Raw genomic sequence first — 19,038 nt, 5'->3', positions numbered from 1 at the left:
GCACCATGTTACATTCCCACCAGCAGTGCACAGGGCTCCAATTTTTCCATGTCCTTGCCAACACTTGTTATTTTCTGGCATTGTTTTATTGATGGTAGGCATCCTAATGGGTGTGATATGGTATCTTGTGTGTGTGTGTGTGTTTGAGAGAGAGAGAGAGTGGGGGGGAGGGACAAAGGGAGAGGGAGAGAGAGAATCAAGCAGGCTCCATGCCCAGTGCAGAGCCCAATGTGGGGCTCAGTCTCACGACCCTGAGATCACAACCCGAGCCGAAATCAAGAGCAGCCGCTTAACCTACTGAGCCACCCAGGTGCCCCTTGTTGTGGTTTTAATTTGCATTTTCCTAATGATTAGTGATGTTGAACATCTTTTCCTCTATTTATTAGTCATTTGTATATTTCCTTTGGAAAAATGTTCAAGTCCCTTGCCCATTTTTAAATTGTGTTATATTTCTTTTTTGTTGAGTTGCAAGAGTTCTCGATATTAACCTCTATAAGTTATATGACCCAAGAATGTCTTTTTACAATCGATCTGTTTGAACAAGGATCCAACATAGTCACCCTATATTATATGTTTTATTGTCTAATCTGGAGGAAATCCCTCTCCCTGTTGTTTTCCCCCTGTCATTAACTTGTGGCAGAATTCAGGTTCACAGTCATGTAGACTTACGGTTTTGTATTTTAACTTTGCTGCTGCCCTCCAAAATTTTCTGCTTTTGCCTTTGATAATTTCAGCAGTGAATTTCCCCTATTGAAAAATGAGGGTTTCTCAATCAAAGGTTCCTAGAAGACTACGCCCAAAATGAGAAGAGGAAGCTTTCTTGGTGTCTGGGAACCTACCCGTGGGGAAGTGGGCATTGGGGAAGGAATGTGGGAGAGGTGTGAGGATCAGATGGGAGTGAAGTGAGCACATTCAGGTCACCAGCCTGGCCTGAAAGAATGGCCGTGTTTCCCACGACTCTACTGGTGTTACCCTGAGGACCCCCTCCCCCAACCCCATGACCAGAAGCCAACCCAAAGACTGTCCCCCCAGCCATAGATGGCAGGGTGGATCCTGGGGGGCTCTTCCAGGACCACACTGAGGCTCTGCTCCCCAGGGGACACTGGAGAGGGAAGTCTTATCTCAGGGCTGCCCTGAATACACAGGGCCTTTCTAGGAGTCCCTGCAGGCACAGGGGCAAGGCTGGGGAGCCCCCAGTATCCAGGAGGTTCAGGAGCCAGGACATGGTAACAGAAGGACCACTGAGTGAAGACCTATGGTCACTGATAATGTCTGGGCACTCTAAAAGATCACTAGAGTTATCTCTTGGATTAGAATTATCACTGATTTTTAAAAATAATACATTTTCCAAATTTTCTTGAGTGAACAGTAAAAAAAGTGACATTCTATTTAAAAACAGATCAAAACCAGGGTACCCAACTGGCTCAGTCAGTAGAGAATGCAACTCTTGATCTCGGTCAGGGTTGTAAGTTCAAGCCCCACATTGGATGTATAGATTACTTAAAAATAAAATCTTTAGGGGTGGCTGGTGGCTCAGTCAGTTAAGTGTCCGACTCTTGATTTTGGCTCAGGTCATGATCTCAGGGTTGTAAGATTTAGTCCCATGTCGGGCTCCATGCTGGACATGGAGTCTGCTTGAGATTCTCTCTCACCCTCTCCCTCTGCCCCTGACCACACGTGTATGCTCACTCTCTCTCCAAAAAAAAAAAAACCACCTTTTTTTTTAAAGATTTTATTTATTCATTTGACAGAGCGAGCACAAGCAGGGGGAGGGGCAGAGGGAGAGGGAGAGGCAGACTCCCTGCTGAGCAGGGAGCCCGATGCAGGGCTCAATCCCAGGACCCCAGGATCATGACCCAAGCCGAAGGCAGATGCTTAACCAACTCAGCCACCCAGGCTCCCCTCTCAAAAAAAAAAAAAAAAAATCTTAAAAAAAAATAAATAAAAGTAAAAATAGATCAAAATCTTCAGGATTAACACAGATATGCTTAAGGATGACCATTATTGATAACTGAGTTCTCCAGAGATCTGTGGGCTGGAAGTTCTCCAGACTTTCCTTGGAGACTAGAAGGGCCAAACGAGGACCCAGAAACGTGACACAATCCAGGGAAGACCAAGCTTGGTGGAGGGGAGCAGTCTCCCCAGAGTCTGGAACTGAGGTCCCTATTCCTGGTTCTGCCTACAGCCCTGGTGAGGCCTGGGACCTGTGAGGAGGAGGCCCAGCCTTCAGGAAGCCCCTGCCAAACCCACTGGAGCCTACCCAATGGGCCAATTTCTCTTACCAGGAGAGCTTTATCCCAGGTTACTGCCTCTAAACCCCCAGACACAAGTGACACCTGCTATTCCAAAAGTAAAGAACTCTTTATTATAAACCCAGGATACAGAAGAGAAAGGACACACATAGGGCATATCTCAGCTCTCTGAAGTTCTCACAGTGCATACAAAACAGGTATGAAAGATACTTTTTTTCAAACTGTTTTAAAATAATCCCCAAGATCAAAGTGAGGATAAGTGCACAGTTAGCTAAGTGCTTCATCAAGATCATGCAGAGAGGGGCCTCCAGTCCCAAGACCCTGAGGAAAGGTACCTTGCCCTAGCCCTGGCTGGGTGTGGAGCAGCAAAGACACATTTTTCGATTAGATTTAGGGTCCTGGGGTCTGGCCTGGGACAGAGCCCTGAGCCCATGCCATTTTCTCGCCCGAGGAGAGCTTGAAGATAACTAGTATACAAATCCCCTGGGAGGGAAGTCTGCAGCTCACTCGCTCTGCGAGTTCAAGCGGCTCTCTTACTTGCTCTGCGAGTTCAAGCGGCTCTCTTACTTGCTCTGTGCTTCACTGAAGGCACAAGTGCTGGCACATTGGGCTCTTTCCAGAGTTAGGTTTCAATGAAGAGGGAAAAAAAGGGAAAAGGAATATAAATGTGTCCCACCTTTGTCCAAGGTTAAGCCCCCTCGAGAGTGATTCAAACACAGCTACTGCCAGTTCTCCCCACCCTACTTAGTTCTCAGGTGGAGAAACTGAGGCCTAAGATGTGTTGGACAGGTCAGGGCTGGTTCCGCTGGTCCTCTTAGTGCCAGCTGGCTCTGGATTTCACTGTCTTGGCTGATAACCCAGCCTGCGGACGTGCCAACGTGCCACTGACAGCCACTGGTTCCGTGCAGGACATGAGATGCAACGTCCACAGCTATGTAGGGTGGCTACAGATATGTCTGTGGAGTCGGCATCTCCAGGAATGAGAGGCAAGTGGAGCACAGATTACTCCTACAACTGCAGGAGGAAGCAGGGGCAGAAGTACACGTATGGGCAGACAGAGAGATGCACACACACCCAGGGGCCCACGGCAGTCTTCAGGGCAGGGACAGGGCCTTGGCGAGGCGAGTCCAGAACCAGGACTTGGTGCAGGGGTTGGTGTAGTCGCATACAGTGATGAACCGCAAGATGCTGGGGAACTCTTTCTTCATTGCCTTGTACTTGATGGGGATCAATCGCTTCTGATGGGCACCTGCAAGCCAAGGAGTTCCGAGCTGGCACCTGGCCCTCACCCCAGAGTGGGGGGATCAGTCCTCCGCCCAGGGGTTAACAACAGACCTCCCCCCAACTAAGCACCCTGGCACACATTCACCCACTCAGAGGGCACTCGTGTGCACGCACACTCAGGTGTGCAGAAACCTACAGGAGTTCCTCAGTGCTGCATCCAGGGCCCTGGGTGAGGGACCAATGGCCTCCTGAGGCCCCGCCCACCCACTCCTCTGTGGCAAAGCAGTGCTTACCTGGAGAGAGGCTGAGCGCAAACTTAGTCTGGAAGTCACATTCCTTGCTTTGCAGGTAATCATCAGAGACAACCACCACCATCCGGCGGCACCTAGGGGAGAGTGGGCAGGCTGCAGCCACTGTGGCAACCTAGCTCAGCATACCCCCCAGGGCACAGACTCAGGAGTCCACTGTGCCCAGGCTAGACAGGGCCCGGCTAGGAGAATCCGAGCATCTGGATCTCTTGGGCAGGGCTTTATGTACCCACCCGCTTGCCCCCTGGCCACTTAGCCAACCTCTTCTCAATGAGCTCACTGGCAATGGACCAGACACAGGTGCCAGGCAGGACATCACGATCAGACACACACAACTTCAGCCGATAGTCTGTCTGTTCCAGCTGCCGGATCATCTCCTGAACAAACTGGATATCGCTGGGGCAGTAGCAGATGAAGGCATCAAAACGCTCAGGCATTTGCCCTGGGTGCAGAGCACAAGGGTGATGTCAAAGCTCTACAGAGGAGGAGCCCAGGCAGGAACCCCCAGCCTAGGTGACCTTGGTCCTGAACCCTACACCAATCCTGAGATGACACTAAGAGAAAGTGCCCTTCCTAGAAGAGGGAAGATGAGTGTCTCTCCCCCCACCCTCCCCACTCCGGGGGCCAAGCCCTGGGTTGACCATGAGACAGACACATCATTTCATGAGTCTCATACCAACTCAGACGTAGGATTATTATTATTCCCATTTCTTAGATGAGAAAATGGGGAGATCAATCAGAGAGATCAAGAGATTAAGGGGCCACAGCCCACCTGCTTTCAAAATCGATGCTCTTAACACAGTATCTTATGACCCACCTGTCACACCTGGGGAGCAATATTGTATCCTTACCCAAGGGGTCATCAAGCATGGTGATGCCCCCCCGCTCTGGTGTCCGTGGGTCACTGCTGTCTACAGCAGGCACCTGTAAGGGCTTCTCAGACTCCTCCTGCTGCTGTTTCAGAATATACTTTTGGCAATCCTCCTCTGTGGAGAAGAGACAAGGTGTGGCAGGCTCCCCCAGTTTGTCCCATGCCTCTACCTACAGTTAGGATCCAGCCCTTGTCCCACTCCCTTAACTATGTTGTGCTCCAGGCCTTTTCCAGCACTCTGGTGCCATCCACAGTTCAACAGCTCTGAAAAGTTGCGTTCCCATCCGGCTCTTGACCATCCCACAGTGTTGGCCATCTGGGAAGTCGTCATGGTCAGGCTTGTGTCTTTCTGTCCCTTTGTCCTGGCCCTCCTTCCTAGAACTCCTGAGAACAGAACCCAAAGTGTGCTTCTTCCAGGACCCACGGCTGATGGGAGCAGGGGACTGGGCATGCAAGAACAGCTCAGGAGACCCAGTGGTTATGTGCAGTGAGGGCTGAGGCCCCAACCAAGCAAGATGCATCATCTGTGGGCCACTGTTCTTACACCTATGCATGCATATTATGTGTCAGCGAGGGGCAGGAAGGGGTGCACTTTCCCAGGCACATGAGGTTTCCATGACAGCTTTCAGTCCCTCACCTGCCCTGTTGCTCTACCCGAAGCAGTCCTAACTCCCCCACAAAGGACCCCGATTCTGACTCCTGGCCCTACGTGAAAGCCTTTGCCTAAGATGTTTCCCTGTGTTCTCTGCCTCTCCCCAGCCTTCACCTCCTTTCTCCAGGTCCTATCGCCCCACTCAAAGAGGGAATTGGTCTCACACAGCGGTACCACCTCTGCAGGCTGCCTCCAGCGCCCCCACCCCGCCCCAGGCATTAAAGGAGGGCCTCTCCAGGGGAGGTTAGATGCTGAGGCTGGTGAAGGTCAGCTCCCTCATCCCCCTAGTTATGAGGCCCGGAAGCGCGTGTCCTCACCGATGCCGGGCCCCAGTTCCACCAACACGTCCTCGCGGCCGAGCTTGGTGAGCAGCTCAAGCAGGCGGCCCACCGAGGCGCCAGGGCGTCCCTGCCAGTCGTCCAGCAGCTTGCCCGTGGGGTCGGCGTGCGTCTCCAGATGCCGGATCTCCAAGTACTCGAAGCCCATCTCCTCGGCCAGCGCGGTCCAATCGGCCGCCACCTGCGTCCGCACGTTCAGGAACAGCGACAGGCGGCGCCGCACTCGCACGTTGAGAGCAGCCAGCGGCAGGGAGGACATGGAGCAGGCGGGGGACGCGGACTCCGCGCGGGAGACTTCTGCAGCCATGGTGGGATACCCCCGGAGCCCCAGCGCTGTGGAGTTGCGTCGCCTGTCCGCGCTTCCTCCTTCCTTTACCGCCATCCCCGCCCCCGGCCCAGCCCCGCCGGTTTCTGTTTCCGAGAAGCTCCGCCCTGCGCTTCAATCTGGAGCCCTAGCAGCTGTGTGAAGGTGGGGATGCCCCATCTCGGCTCTCGGGGTCTGGGGCAACAGGGGATATGGGAACCGGGGACCTGCCGTTTGAGGTCTGTGGAGGCCCACCGACCCGTCCTTCGGGGTCTAGTGCGGGGGCGGGAGGGGCCTCGCACGACCCTCCTTTGGGGGCTGTAGGAAATAGGGGCCTTGCTCTTTGGGATCTATCTGGTAGAATCACATCCTTTCTGTGGGGGAACTGAGGATGGCGGGGAGGGGGCAAAGGAGGAGACCCCCCCATGTTCGTCCCTGGATCTCTTGGGAAGGCACAATCCAGAGGTGAGATGGGAAAGGGGGTATACTCCCTTCTGAAGTCTGAGGCATGCCATGGCCCTGCCTTTGAAAGGTGGGAACCCCTCTGGGGTTGGGGGTAACAGGGCACCCTGGCCTTTGGTGTCTAGGAGAAACGCAGTACCACTACTCTCTGGGGTCGAGGGAACGCATTACCATTGGGAGTCAAGGGGGCACCTGGCCTTGCTCTTTAGAGTTGTGGGGGGCGGGAGGTTGGGAAGCACAGTCCTGACCTAAGGAGCTCTGGTCTTCCATTGAATCGGTATTGATCACCTACTAAGTGTCAAGCATGTTGCAGGCACCCCGGATACAAGCCCCTCCCTGCCTCGGTGGAGACCCCAGCCTAGTGTGGGAGGTGGGCACTAATTAAATAAACCCAAACCACTGTAAAATTGATAGATGCATGCATAGGGATAGGGAGTTTGTCACATCTCAGCAACGTAACACAATCTGTTCTCCTGCTGCACCAGAGTCCCCAGTTCCCTCTGTGTTCTCGAAAGACTTCCCAAGAGAGCACAAGCACGTCGGGGTAAGAGTCTGGGGCCTCTGGGAATTATTTAAGATCCCCAGCTTGCATGCTGAGATAAAGGAGACAGCAGAGAAAACTAACAAGGGGGGGAAGAGGAATTAAGAGTCCCTGCCTCCTCCCCAAGCAGGAAACCGTGGGCGGGCGGGTTGGGGGGTGGTGCTGGCCTGGTAGCACCTGGGTTTGGTAGCCTGCAGTGGGCAGGGTTATAGGGGAAACAGCCCCGGCAATGGCGGACTTTGTTTCAAGATACTGAAAGGGCTATGCAGCGCCTGGGTGGCTTAGTCGGTTGAGCTTCTGATTCTTGGTTTCAGCTCAGATCAAGATCTCAGGGCCTACAGATCTAAACCCCAAGTGGGGATCGTGCTCATTGTGGAGTCTGCCTAAGATTCTCTCCCTCTGCCTCTACCCCAGCTCATGCGCTCAGGCTCGCTCTCTCAAATAAGTAAAAATTGTTTAAAGATTATTTATTTGAGAGACAGAGAGGGAGAGAGCCAGAGAGAGAGCACAAACGGAGAGGAAGGGCAGAGGGAGAAGCAGACTCCCCACTGAGCAGGAAGCCCCATGTGGGGCTCGATCCCAGGACGCCGGGATCATGACCTGAGCCAAAGGCAGATAGTTAACTGACTGAGCCACCGAGGCGCCCCAATAAATAAAATCTTAAAAAACAAAAACAAAAACACAAGACTCTGAAAGGACTCTTAAGCAAGCAGGACTGCAAGGGGAAAGGTTTCCTGCCGGCATTTCTGGGCGGGGCTTCGGAAGGGGCTACGGCAGGCGGGGCTTCGGGGCTTTGAGGGGAAAGACTCTCCATCAAAACAAGAGCTCTGCTTTAGGTGGTTTGATTAGAAGCAGGGGGCGGGACCTGAGGTAGACCCCTTCTGGTTGGCTGAGGTGGGAGGTGGGCGAGACTTGGGGGCGGGGCTCTGAGCAGGGTTAAAGCGTCAGGGCAGCGTGGGTTCCGCGCCTGCGCGGGCGGAGGTCTGTTGGCGTCTACGCTGTTCCCGGCGGAGTGGTGGGGGGAGGGTCTACTGGGCCGTGTCGCGCGATGCGGAGGCTGCAGGTGGTGCTGGGCCACCTGACGGGCCACCCCCATTCTGGGGGGGTGCCGGAGCCGCAGGCCACGCCGTGCTTGAGCGGCGCCCCGCGGGTGTCGCCCGAGGACGTGGTGGTGGTGCACGGGCGGCGCACGGCCATTGGCCGAGGGGGCCGCGGCGGCTTCAAGGTGAGGCCCCTGGGTCCCGGCGCCGGGTGGGAGACGGCGGGCCTGAGCGGGCTGGGGTCTGGCCCCTCGGCGCCCTAGGTGGCTCCGCGCCCGAGCTGTGACCGCTGTGTCTCTCGGGTGGGGTGGGGGAGCGGGGGTCCCGGGAACCCCGTGCACTGCTGGCGGGGGATCACCGTGGCCGCGCCTCCCGCTGTAGGACACCACCCCTGACGAGCTTCTCTCGGCCGTCATGACCGCGGTTCTCCGGGACGTGAAGCTGAGCCCGGCCCAGCTGGGGGATATCTGCGTGGGTGAGCACACTGCCCAGGCCCTGGGCTTGTTCCTCCTCGCCCTCCGTGCGGCCAAAGCCCTCCTCAAACACCTCCTCATCCTCCAGGCACCTTCCGGAATGGCAAGGGACTCCATGCAGTGCATGTAATCGTTTCTTTAGGGCTCGGTCCTACCCTTCCCTCCCGCCTCCAGGCATTTTTCTGCCCCCTCCGCAACCACGTTTTGCCTGTTACGTATGATGGCAAGCAGCGGTCCCCATGCCATTCTAACACCCAAGCACGGGAGTTTGCGGACAGCGTAGGAGACAGGGGTCAGGGTTCTCTTAACTCATCCCGTCTGTGCCACCACACAACAGAAGGACCATCAAAAGCCATGTAGTTCAGCCCCTCCCCCTCACAGATGGAGACACTAGGTCCTGGGAAATTTGCTGCAGAGATTGGACCTGAATCCAGGGCCCCTTGACATTCAGTCCAGCCCTTTACCTCCAACCCTACTCCTCTAGCCTGGAAACAATACAACAGGGCCAGACTCCTATCAAGTAGGGGCCATCCTTAGGTGGGGAATCACTGTTCCACGTCTGAAATGCCAGCAGGGTTTGGCTGAGGACACTCAGAGAGGTGTGCGTTTTCAGAAATTCATTTTCCTAACTGACAAGACCAGTTCGTTTGACTGCAAGCTTTGCACTACAGTCTTCTTTCCATCTTTCCTTTAAAGGCAGGCAGCCAGCCTGCCCACTGTGCATTGATTTGGGAAAGGAGGGTGCAGGTCAAGGGAGCTTGCAACGCTTGGGGACTGGGTTTAATTGTATGACCGGGGCGAGCTGCTGTATGACTGGCTCCTTCAAATTCCAGAGCTCCAAGGGAGCCTGCTGGGGGCTTGAAGAAAGATCTGGAATGTCCCCTTTCTACTATTCACAACTGTACCTTAGTGTCTAGAACACTATCTGGCACTGAATAAAGGTTTGTTGTCCACAGGAAATGTGCTTCAGCCGGGGGCCGGAGCAATCATGGCCCGAATCGCTCAGTTTCTGAGGTAAACTTTTCTAGTTCTAGCTGTATGTTGGCCATTTTGACTTGAGCAGGCTCAGGCACCAGGGAACTCGGCTTATGTGTGGAAGAGGATCAGGTTGGACACCAGACCTGGATGCAGCCAGGGTCCTTGGCACCCTGCTTTTGTGGACACTACCTTTCCCCTACTTTGGCATTGTCTTTTTTTTTCTTTTTTTTTTTTAAGATTTTATTTATTTATTTGACAGAGAGAGACACAGCGAGAGAGGGAACACAAACAGGGGGAGTGGGAGAGGGAGAAGCAGGCTTCCCGCCAAGCAGGGAGCCGGATGTGGGGCTCGATCCCAGGACCCTGGGATCATGACCTGAGCCGAAGGCAGATGCCTAACGACTGAGCCACCCAGGCACCCCTCTTTTCTTTTTTCTTTTCTTTTCTTTCACCTCTATGCCCAGTGTGGGGCTTGAACCCAGGCCCCCAAGATCAAGAGTTGCATGCTCTACCAATTGAGCCAGCCAGGTGCCCCTGCCCTACTTTGAAGGAAGGTTGCATTATCGACACTGAACCAGGACAAACAGGGCCTTTGAGACTAGAGCAAAAGCTCTCTGGCCTGATGATTTAGCCAAAGTCAGCTTGTTGTTTTGCCTTTGTAAGTGTGGACTCTGTCCTTTTTTTGCCAGGTAACCAGGAAGGCACACTGAAGAGTGAGCTTTTTAAAGCTAGTTGAACAAGCTGAGACCTTCAAGGCATAGCACATCAGCAGAGACTTGGGGATGTGGCAGAACCCTGGGGTGAGGGGTAGCCCAGGAGGGGCCCTGGGAAACTTGCCCTTCACCACTTGCTGTCCCAAGACAAGGGAGGAGTGCTTAAATTATTGTCATGTGTAGATTTAAGAACCACTTAAATTTGCACTCCCTACTACCTGGAAAAGAAATAATAGGAACATTAGCCAGTGAAGGAACAGGAAAATTGACAAAACCTCTAGGGCCTAGGATAGGTTCAGACTGCTTAGCGTGGAGTTCAAGGATTCCCTCGATCTGGCTCCGGACTTCTTACCATCCAGCCTTATCTCCTGCTTTTCATTTGCCTTGACTTTCCCTCTTTTTTTTTTTTTTTTTTAAGATTTTTATTTATTTGACAGAGAGCGAGAGAGGGAACACAAGCAAGGGGAGTGTGAGAGGGAAAAGCAGGCTTCCTGTGGGGCAGGGAGCCCGAGGCAGGGCTCGATCCAGGGCTTGATCCCAGGACCCCGGGATCATGACCCGAGCCAAAGGCAGACGCTTAACGACTGAGCCACCCAGGCACCCCTTGACTTTTCCTCTTTCAGCCCGCCTGTCTGCCCACTGTCTTCCCTGTTCTGGTCATTCTGTCCCCTTGGAGTGCTGTCCCTACCTCCTCTCTCTGCACTGTTATTTCAGTCTCTGCTAGCTGATTCATTTTCTGTGTGTTGGTCAGCCATCCTCTAGGGCATGTCAGCATCCCTCAGGTGGTGCTTTGTATTGAGCAGGTGTTTAGTGAACAGCTGGTAGATTGGGTGAGGAGGTGGTAACTAGGTAGTAACTAGCTGGTAAGGAATTAGGAGACCTGGGAAGGGTTACACAGGCTGCATGGGCCTAGGAGCCTACCTACCTGAGAGGCTCTCAGCAGAACCTGGCCTGGGCACTAGCTCACGGGTTGCTGACCCTGGCTGCACACCAGAACATCACCAGAGCACGTTCACCCCCTGAAGTTCTGAGTCCATGGGTCTGAGGAGGGCCTGGGGATTTTCCCAGGGTTTTGTACCCTTGGTCAGGGCAGGTTACATCAGGAGGGACGGCCCCATCAGCTTCTAGGACTGGGAGCAGTATGGAAACCTAGGGGAACACACCCAAACAAGGGATGTTAGAATGCTTGGTACCCATCAAGGGTTCTGTGTCCAGCTGGGAACAGACCTTCCAGAGAGACTGGGAACATAAAGGGTTAGGTATATAGTTACTGGTAAGGCTGATGGTTTCTGGCCTCATGCTTGAGACCATTCATTCATTCATTCATTTTTTTATTTTATGTTATTTTTTTTTGCCCTGGTTCTCTGTCCCAGCAACAGATCCCGTTCTCTATTTTTTTGGAGGAAATGGATATATAGTTTTCCTTTTTTTTTTTTTTTTTAAATCTTCAAAGGGAGAGAAAGGGGGCGCCTGGGTGGCTCAGTCCTTAAGCGTCTGCCTTCGGCTCGGGTCATGATCCCAAGGTCCTGGGATCGAGCCCCGCATAGGGCTCCCTGCTCAGCGGGAAGCCTGCTTCTCCCTCTCCCACTCCTCCTGCTTGTGTTCCCTCTCTAGCTGTCCCTCTCTCTCTCTCAAATAAAAAAAAAAAAAAAATCTTAAAAAAAAGGGAGAGAAAGAAGGATCCCTGTAGCCCAACCAGTTTTCCTTGCCTTTGGGCTGTTCTTGACCTTGGTTGAGGAGAATCACAGGAGGAAAGAGCATGTGTTTGTGGGGCCCTAGGGAGCAAGTACCTGCAGAGATGGAGTCTGCCCAGTATGGATCTGGCCTGGAGTGGCGACAGGGCTGTTGGTTTGTTCCCCTGGTTTTTGCACCCCTTGATGGGACAGTCCTACTGACCAGGAGCATAGGCCTGCTTTCCGTGAGAGCCTGGCAGAGGAGAGGGGGCTGACTGTGGTCTCACTTTCTGTTCCAGTGACATCCCAGAGACCGTGCCTTTATCCACTGTCAATAGACAGTGTTCGTCGGGGCTCCAGGCAGTGGCCAACATAGCTGGTAAGTTGTGATGGGGTGGGTGCCCACTGCTACAGCCTGACCTTGGTTCTGGCTCCTTGGGTTTGGGTCAGCAAGGTCACTGTCTTTTGGGCAGGCAATAGGATTTCTGAGAGGACTCTCTGGGAGAGCCCCTTGCCACTGCACCCAGCCATTTCGGACACCTGGGTCTTATCATCTCTGAGGCTGGGGCCGAGTCCCATTTAGAGACCAGGTGGGGAAGAGGCTCCTCTGTTTCCAGAACAGATGGACTCTGATAAAGAATGTTTATGAAATGCTTTTGTTGCAGGTGGCATCAGAAATGGGTCTTATGACATTGGCATGGCTTGTGGGTAAGAATTTCTTTCTGCCAGAGCTTACTAATCAACTCCTAATAATGAAACTTATTTTCATGTCCTGAGTTCTCAGAGGCCATGATTGCAGGATTCTCCCCTAGCCCTTTTAGGCAGATGGCTGGGAGTAGGTTCCTACAAATTCCGGCTTAGAAATAGCCCCCAGCTCTCGGTGCTCAGGAATTGCTCACACCTCTCAGCACTAGTGGGAAAAGGGAATTGGCTTTTAAAAGCTTGCTTTCTTGGAAATTTGTCAGGCTGGAAGATGCAAGTATTTTGAGAGAGTATAGCCCTTGGGTTTCCTTGTGTGGCCCTTGTTCATTTATGATGCTATTGAGAGAGACGTTGTGGTTTTGGTTCCCTAAAGCCAGTGGCAGTTGCCTACTATATAACTAGTCTGTTCATGTTATGAGGCTGTCGGTCCCCTTGACCCCCTCCTTGGTACCAAGGTGGAAACTTGCAGCTGCCTGCTGGGCTCTGAGGAGCGTGGTCAGATCTGCGGTGGTTTGGTCACTGTCAGCTGCAGCTCTGTCTTCGGCTGTAGCACCTGGAGCCACAGAAGGCATACTAGGCAGTGCCTCCAGGGAGGGGAAGGGCCTTGGGGCCCAGTCTGGGGTGGGCATCTGGTATGGGGAGGCAGGCAAAGCCAGGGCTCTGGCAGGCTCTGGGAGGCGAGCAGCCCGGGGATTTTGACACGTTCTCTCTTGCTTTTCCTCTTTGTAGCATTTCTTGATTGGAGTGTTGTTGGCCGCCTCGGGGCTGTGCTGCCTGGCACTGGTTGTCCGCGCTTGTAAATAAAGCCAGAGAGCACACTGCAGAGCCTTTGGCCAGGCAAGGGCCACTGCCAGTCTGCCCTTTGATTTCTCTCAGGGTCCTCTATCTTACTGGGGGAGGGACAGGTGTGGGTAACTGGAGGAGAAGGCTGGAGTCTTCATGAGTTCTTTAGAGGGCATCTGGGTCCCCAGGCAGGTTAAAGACTATGTTTCTAGAGTATTGAGGGTCTGGGCCAAGACTGTCCCCCATAGGCTTTGATCATGCTCAGAGCATCCTGGTTGAGAATGGGCTCTGGGGCCAGACACCTAAATCTGGATCCCTGCTGCGTGACTGTGGACAAGTTACTCAGCTCTCTGGGCCTCAGTGTCCTTGTCTATAAAATGGGGATAACTAACTCAGTCCTGTTGAAGTTGGTAACATTAAATGCAGTAATAACAGCAGGACCACTCTGGGACATATGTTATGTGACTGATACTGTTGAAAGCTTTCTAATATCTGAAAAGATTATCAAATAGCACAGGGCATGTGAAAAGCATTCGAAGTTACATGTTACCCCTTGAGGCCCTATGTTGCTGCATCTCTGTGAGGGCCTTTTTTTCTAAGCTTTATTTATTTGAGAGAGAGAAAGCACATGCGCCCGAGCCAGGGGCTAGGGGGGCAGAGGGGGAGAGCAAGAGAGAAACCCAAGCAGACTCCACACTGAGCATGGTGCTAGACTTGGAGCTCGATCTCACGACCCTGAGATCAGACCTGAGCCAAGACCAAGAGTCAGACGCTTAACCGACTCCCAACACCCAGGTCCCGTCCCCCAGTCCCCCCCACCCCCCCGTCCCTTGAAGGCCTGTTTGACCGCTCTAAACTGAGACCTTGCCTTCCTCTGAGCTCCTAGCACCTCCTGGTCAGTGCAGGTCAGAGGCCCTTTGATCTGTGGCTTTTAGAATACTTGGCTCTTCTGCCCTCTGAACCTGTGGCGCCAGAGGGCGCAGCCCGGCTGCCTGGACGTGGCCTGCACTAGGCGGCTTTCCTTGGGAGCTGCGGACTGGCCGGCTGTGGGAGCATTTGTGTTATAGGGAAGCACAGCCCTGCCTGGGGGTGTGGGCCGTGCAGCGCTCTGACCTGGCGTGGGGGTGGAGGGCGCCAGCAGCCCTGCACCCCAGCTCTGCCTTGCTGGCCAGGGCCCTGCCCAGGGTTCCCAGACAGCCTGCTGGATTTCCCAGGGCCCCCTGGCTATTTCCCAGCACTCGCCAGAGCCATAGCTATCCCTGGCGGAGTCCTGAGAGTGACCACCTTCTCCGCTGCCTCCTCAGGGTGGAGTCCATGTCCCTGGCTGACAGGGGAAACCCGGGAAATATCACTTCGCGCTTGGTGGAGAAGGAGAAGGCCAGAGATTGCCTGATTCCTATGGGGTGAGTGTGCCCCCTCAGCTCCCTTCCTGGCCTGGAGCAGGCGCACAGAGACTTGGATCATCTGGTGCCCTCCTGCCTTCGGGCTTGTTCTGCTTTGCTGGGCCATGGGGATGGGACTTGCTGCCCCTGACTTCCCTTTCCTGAGGCCTCCAGGTACTCTGTGCCTCTGGGTTTCCAGTCATGGCCCAGCCTGTCACTCCCACCCTGAGGGACCAGTTGCACAAGGAACGATGGCAGCTGCATGCCAAAGTCTTGGGAGGCCTAGGACCTCGAAGTGGAAAGGCTTTGAGTTCGAACACACTGGTGAGGAGGCTTGGGTCCTGTCAGATGCAACATCACAGTGCCTTGCATTTGCTCGGCATCTTAGCTCCACAGCCAACGTTGCTGAGCCTCTGGGCCATCCCCCCCAGGTTCATAAGCAGGGAGTCATGGCTCCCCTGAAAGTGAGATTTGAGGCTCAAGAGAGGGGCAGTGCCCTGGCTGCCTCCACATCCAGTGACCCCACCTCCCAGGGAATCCTCTAAAGCCAGAAGCCCAGGTGGGAAGGCCCAGCTGCAGCTGTGGGTCCCCAGGGTGAGGGCTGGCTCTGGTCACAGTGAGCAGAAAGCCTGGAGGGGTGGGGCTTCCTCCCCCCCGCCCGAGAGCAGCTTTCCTCAAGGCATAGGAGAAGCTGGTGAAGAGTAACCCGTTCGTGTCCCCACCCGTTCCCTCATCTGCCCCTCTGCTGGGCTGGCCTTTCTGGTGTACAAGCTTCTCGGGGTCTGGCCAGCCCTGCTGTCTCCCTCCCTGTGCCCCCACACTCCACCCAGAGTCATCTTCTGTCTCCAAGGCGTGGCCTGGCCCTCCTGTCCTCCCCTGCCTACCGCCGCAGGGACCCAGAGTTGCAAGCAGAGCTCTGCGGCCCCGCCCAGGCCCCCAGGCTGCCAGGCACGTCCATGGTGTGCTGGTTTTGTTTTAGGATAACTTCGGAGAACGTAGCTGAGCAGTTCGGCATTTCGCGGGAGAAGCAGGATACCTTTGCCCTGGCTTCCCAGCAGAAGTGAGTGCTGTTTGGGATGGGGAGTGTGTAAGGGGCTAGAGAGTGAGGTTTTGAGGCTAGATTAAGTGGCCTCAGGTAGAGCTGCCCTTTGGCTACAGCTGGGTAGTGAGTGGTTTCCAAGCCTAGTGCCTGCCAGGAGGGAGAGGTGGGCAGGGACCAGAACGTGCTGGAAGTGCGTTGGTAGCTCTTCCATGTCCTGTTACTGTCTACTCACCCTGAGTCTCTCCCTAGCTGGGCTTCAGTTTCCCAATCTATTCATCAGGAGTGTAACGAGGGCCAGGACTCTGCTCTGATTGTCTGTGGTTTGGTGATTTGACATGGCAGCCATAGGCTTCTCTAGATAGCCTGGGTTATAGGGCCTACACTGCTGGGGACCCTGGCATCCCAGCTTCTGGACCACTCCTGGGTCTGGGGTAGCATCAGAAGACCCCCAGGAGCTCAGGCCTCTGGGCAGGGGCAGGCTGAGGTTGACAAGCCCCAGATGCCCAGAGGTGACAGCAGAAGAAGGGAGTGGGCTTCTCTGAGGCAGTGGTTCATAGGCACTTGGGGTCAAGGAAGCATTTGAAAACTTGGTGAAAACTGTGGAATCTTCCCCCGGGGAAACCCCTGGTCCCTGACATCTTGCATATGATCGCAAGGATCACCCAAAAAACACTTTGTGCTTTTGTACTGTTTAAATACTAAGATTCATTACGTAGTTTAGTGTATGTCATTTTAAATGTGTGGAAACTGGGGAACAGATGAAATTGAGCCATTGGGATAGAAGAGCCAAGTTGGTAGAACCCAGCACAAATATTCCTGGGGCTCCGTCTTCAGTTTGGCCCAGAGAACCAAGCAGGCTCAGTACCTCTTGGGTAAAGGGCTCAAAGGGGGAGGCACCACATCTAAACCTCCCCTTGCCCTTCCAAGGTTGGGATTGGCCAGGATCTGAAGATAGGAGGCTGATGGCGAAGAAGGCCCCGTAAGGCCTCAGGCCTCCCACTCCCAGGCTGGGGAAGAGGGGCCCTCAGCTCCCCTGAGGCGAGCGTGTCCCCATGTTTAGCAGCCTGAGCTTGTCTGCCCCAGTGGGCAGGGGTGGTAGAGGCAGTGGGAGGGACCCCTGGGAGGAAGGGACCCCAAGGGAGCCTGAGCCTGGCTGTCCATGGTGCTGGCAGGGCAGCCAGAGCCCAGAGCAAGGGCTGTTTCCAAGCTGAGATTGTGCCTGTGACCACCACGGTCCATGATGACAAGGGCACCGAGAGGAGCATCACCGTGGCCCAGGATGAGGGTATCCGCCCCAACACCACCATGGAGGGCCTGGCCAAACTGAAGCCTGCCTTCAAGAAGGGCGGCTCTACCACGGCTGGTGAGACTGGACTGGGGGAGGGCCAGGAGGGGCAGTGTCCATGTGGGCTGTTCTCTGGGAGCCTGGAGCCCCCAGGCAAGGTGTGCAGGTGGTGCTCCTCCGCCCTGCCCTCTGATGCGTCCTAACCCGCATGATTTGCCTGTAGGAAACTCTAGTCAGGTGAGTGATGGGGCAGCTGCCCTCCTGCTGGCCCGGAGGTCCAAGGCAGAAGAGTTGGGCCTTCCCATCCTTGGGGTCCTGAGGTCCTATGCGGTGGTTGGGGTCCCACCTGACATCATGGGCATTGGACCTGCCTATGCCATCCCTGTAGCTTTGCAAAAAGCAGGTAAGGTGGTTCCTTCGCAATCTCCATCTGTATCCCACCCCTGCCTCTCGTGCTGGTGCTGGTGTGGGGGGAGGTCACGTGAGTGCTGCAGAGTGAAGGTGGGCCAGGCCGGCCCCTGTACCCCAAGCCCTTCCTGACCTCACAGCTGGGACCCACCTGTCCATGTGGATTAGACACACCAAGCAGCCTTTAGGCCATGGCTGGGATGGGGACACTGGGTCAGCTCAGGTCTTTTCCCCTGACCCACAGGGCTGACGGTGAATGACGTGGACATCTTTGAGATCAATGAGGCCTTTGCAAGCCAGGTGAGCTTTCCTTTCTCAGTGTTGCCTGGGCCTTGGATAGCCGAGGTGGAGCCAGTGGGCATTGGGTACAGGGGTTGGGAAGGGAACCGTAGCTGATGCTCTGCCTCCTTCCAGGCCGTCTACTGTGTGGAGAAGCTAGGACTCCCCCCCGAGAAGGTGAACCCTCTGGGGGGTGCAGTGGCCCTCGGCCACCCACTGGGCTGCACTGGAGCTCGACAGGTCATCACGCTCCTCCATGAACTGAAGCGCCGTGGGAAGAGGTAAGCTGGGGTGCTGGGGGCAGGCATACATGCACTGAACAGAGGACACAGGGCCGTGACCCCCGTTTTCCCTGGGGGCCAGCGGGAAGGGCACCCTGGCCTGCCACCGCGTGTGTGGGCTCAAGTGGGCAGTCTGGGATCCGCATGCCCAGAGGTCTGGGGAGAGGCCCTTGGTGCCTTCGCCCAGCCAACATAATCTTGCTTCCCCAGGGCCTACGGGGTGGTGTCCATGTGCATCGGGACCGGGATGGGAGCCGCTGCTGTCTTTGAATACCCCGGAAACTGAGGAAGGCCCACCTAGTTCTGCCCTGGGGCTGGGGGGTGGCGGCGGCGGGATGAACGTGAGCACTGGTGCCACACTACGGGCCTGCCTCCTGCCAGGTCACCCAGGCCACCATGTGGGTCCTGGAGGTGAGGAGGGCAGCAGACAATAAATACGTACTCTCATTGTGCTGGCTGTGGTGTTTCCCAAGGGCCAGTTCTGGCTGTCAGGGGTCTTGCCTCTAGCCCAGCTGTGTGCTGAGGGCCTGGGCTGAGAGCACTGCCCTCCAGGGAGTCCCTTCCCTCCCTGGAGCCCCTTGGGGGTCCTCCGGCGTGCACCCCTGTCTAGCAAACCTGGTCCTTAGCTCTAGGTCATGGTTTATTTGCAAAGCTGGGGGGCTGCGAGTAGGGCCTCAGAGCTGGTGGGGTGACACATATTTCTCATCATAAGAGCCTTGGCCCCGGAGCCGTAGGGTGCAGGCCTTCTCACCAAGCACGCCTTCCACCACCAGCGTGGACTCATACAGCTCACTGCTCCTGTGGGATTGGGGAGGGGGGTCACTTACTGGGGTTAGGAAGGGGGCTGTGGCCTGTGGGCAAGGCTGGGAGAGGCTGGTACCTGGCAGTGAAGAAAACCTGGAGGGTGATGGTATTTGGGGGGGCATTGACCAGTCGTGCCTCCAGTAGGCCACTGTTTGGAGATACCCTGAAGGCCGCAGGGTCCTTGTCTGGCTCCTGCTGGCCTGCACCGAGGGAAGGGAGCACGCGAGCGTAGGCAGCTCCGTG

The 19,038-nt window shown here is 55.1% G+C and overlaps 3 protein-coding genes across 6 annotated transcripts in view; 1 reads left to right on the top strand and 2 right to left on the bottom strand.

Moving 5' to 3' along the window:
* Positions 1 to 2,342: 2,342 nt before the first annotated feature.
* Positions 2,343 to 6,051, bottom strand: MYD88 (MYD88 innate immune signal transduction adaptor). 3 transcript variants are annotated; one of them, XM_031021341.2, is made up of 5 exons: positions 5,625 to 6,051; positions 4,636 to 4,770; positions 4,065 to 4,226; positions 3,770 to 3,861; positions 2,343 to 3,501 (listed from the first exon to the last, which is right to left on the bottom strand). In XM_031021341.2, the coding sequence occupies exons 1-5, from the start codon at positions 6,025 to 6,027 to the stop codon at positions 3,481 to 3,483; spliced, it is 813 nt and encodes a 270-aa protein (XP_030877201.1). In that variant the 5' UTR covers positions 6,028 to 6,051; the 3' UTR covers positions 2,343 to 3,480. The 3 variants fall into 3 exon arrangements, with proteins under 3 accessions (XP_030877201.1, XP_081680536.1, XP_006750133.2); XM_081824410.1 differs by having other exon boundaries at positions 3,770 to 3,812; positions 4,037 to 4,226; positions 5,625 to 6,048; XM_006750070.3 differs by having other exon boundaries at positions 4,046 to 4,226; positions 5,625 to 6,042.
* Positions 6,052 to 6,359: 308 nt separating this feature from the next.
* ACAA1 (acetyl-CoA acyltransferase 1) lies at positions 6,360 to 18,439 on the top strand. 2 transcript variants are annotated; one of them, XM_081824397.1, is made up of 13 exons: positions 6,360 to 6,414; positions 6,897 to 6,955; positions 8,374 to 8,467; positions 9,422 to 9,479; positions 12,129 to 12,208; positions 12,495 to 12,537; positions 14,619 to 14,717; positions 15,676 to 15,756; positions 16,911 to 17,101; positions 17,247 to 17,426; positions 17,676 to 17,731; positions 17,846 to 17,991; positions 18,202 to 18,439. In XM_081824397.1, exons 1-13 carry the CDS (start codon positions 6,375 to 6,377, stop codon positions 18,275 to 18,277), a joined length of 1,203 nt encoding a protein of 400 aa, XP_081680523.1. In that variant the 5' UTR covers positions 6,360 to 6,374; the 3' UTR covers positions 18,278 to 18,439. The 2 variants fall into 2 exon arrangements, with proteins under 2 accessions (XP_081680523.1, XP_081680516.1); XM_081824390.1 differs by lacking the exons at positions 6,360 to 6,414; positions 6,897 to 6,955 and adding an exon at positions 7,913 to 8,177.
* A 174-nt stretch (positions 18,440 to 18,613) lies between these two features.
* The window catches only part of DLEC1 (DLEC1 cilia and flagella associated protein), a 73,424-nt gene continuing 72,999 nt past the window's right edge, over positions 18,614 to 19,038 (bottom strand). The window contains exons 34-35 of the mRNA XM_081819517.1: positions 18,872 to 19,033; positions 18,614 to 18,789 (exon numbers count right to left, since the gene is read on the bottom strand). Of these exons, the coding sequence (XP_081675643.1) occupies positions 18,666 to 18,789; positions 18,872 to 19,033 (286 nt within the window). The 3' untranslated portion in view covers positions 18,614 to 18,665. The remainder of the gene's footprint in view (positions 18,790 to 18,871; positions 19,034 to 19,038) is intronic.

This window comes from Leptonychotes weddellii, chromosome 1, assembly GCF_054177405.1.
Source record: "Leptonychotes weddellii isolate Sample4059 chromosome 1, ASM5417740v2, whole genome shotgun sequence".
Classification (NCBI taxonomy): Eukaryota; Metazoa; Chordata; class Mammalia; order Carnivora; family Phocidae; genus Leptonychotes; species Leptonychotes weddellii.
This window is presented reverse-complemented; position numbering and strand designations above follow the sequence as displayed.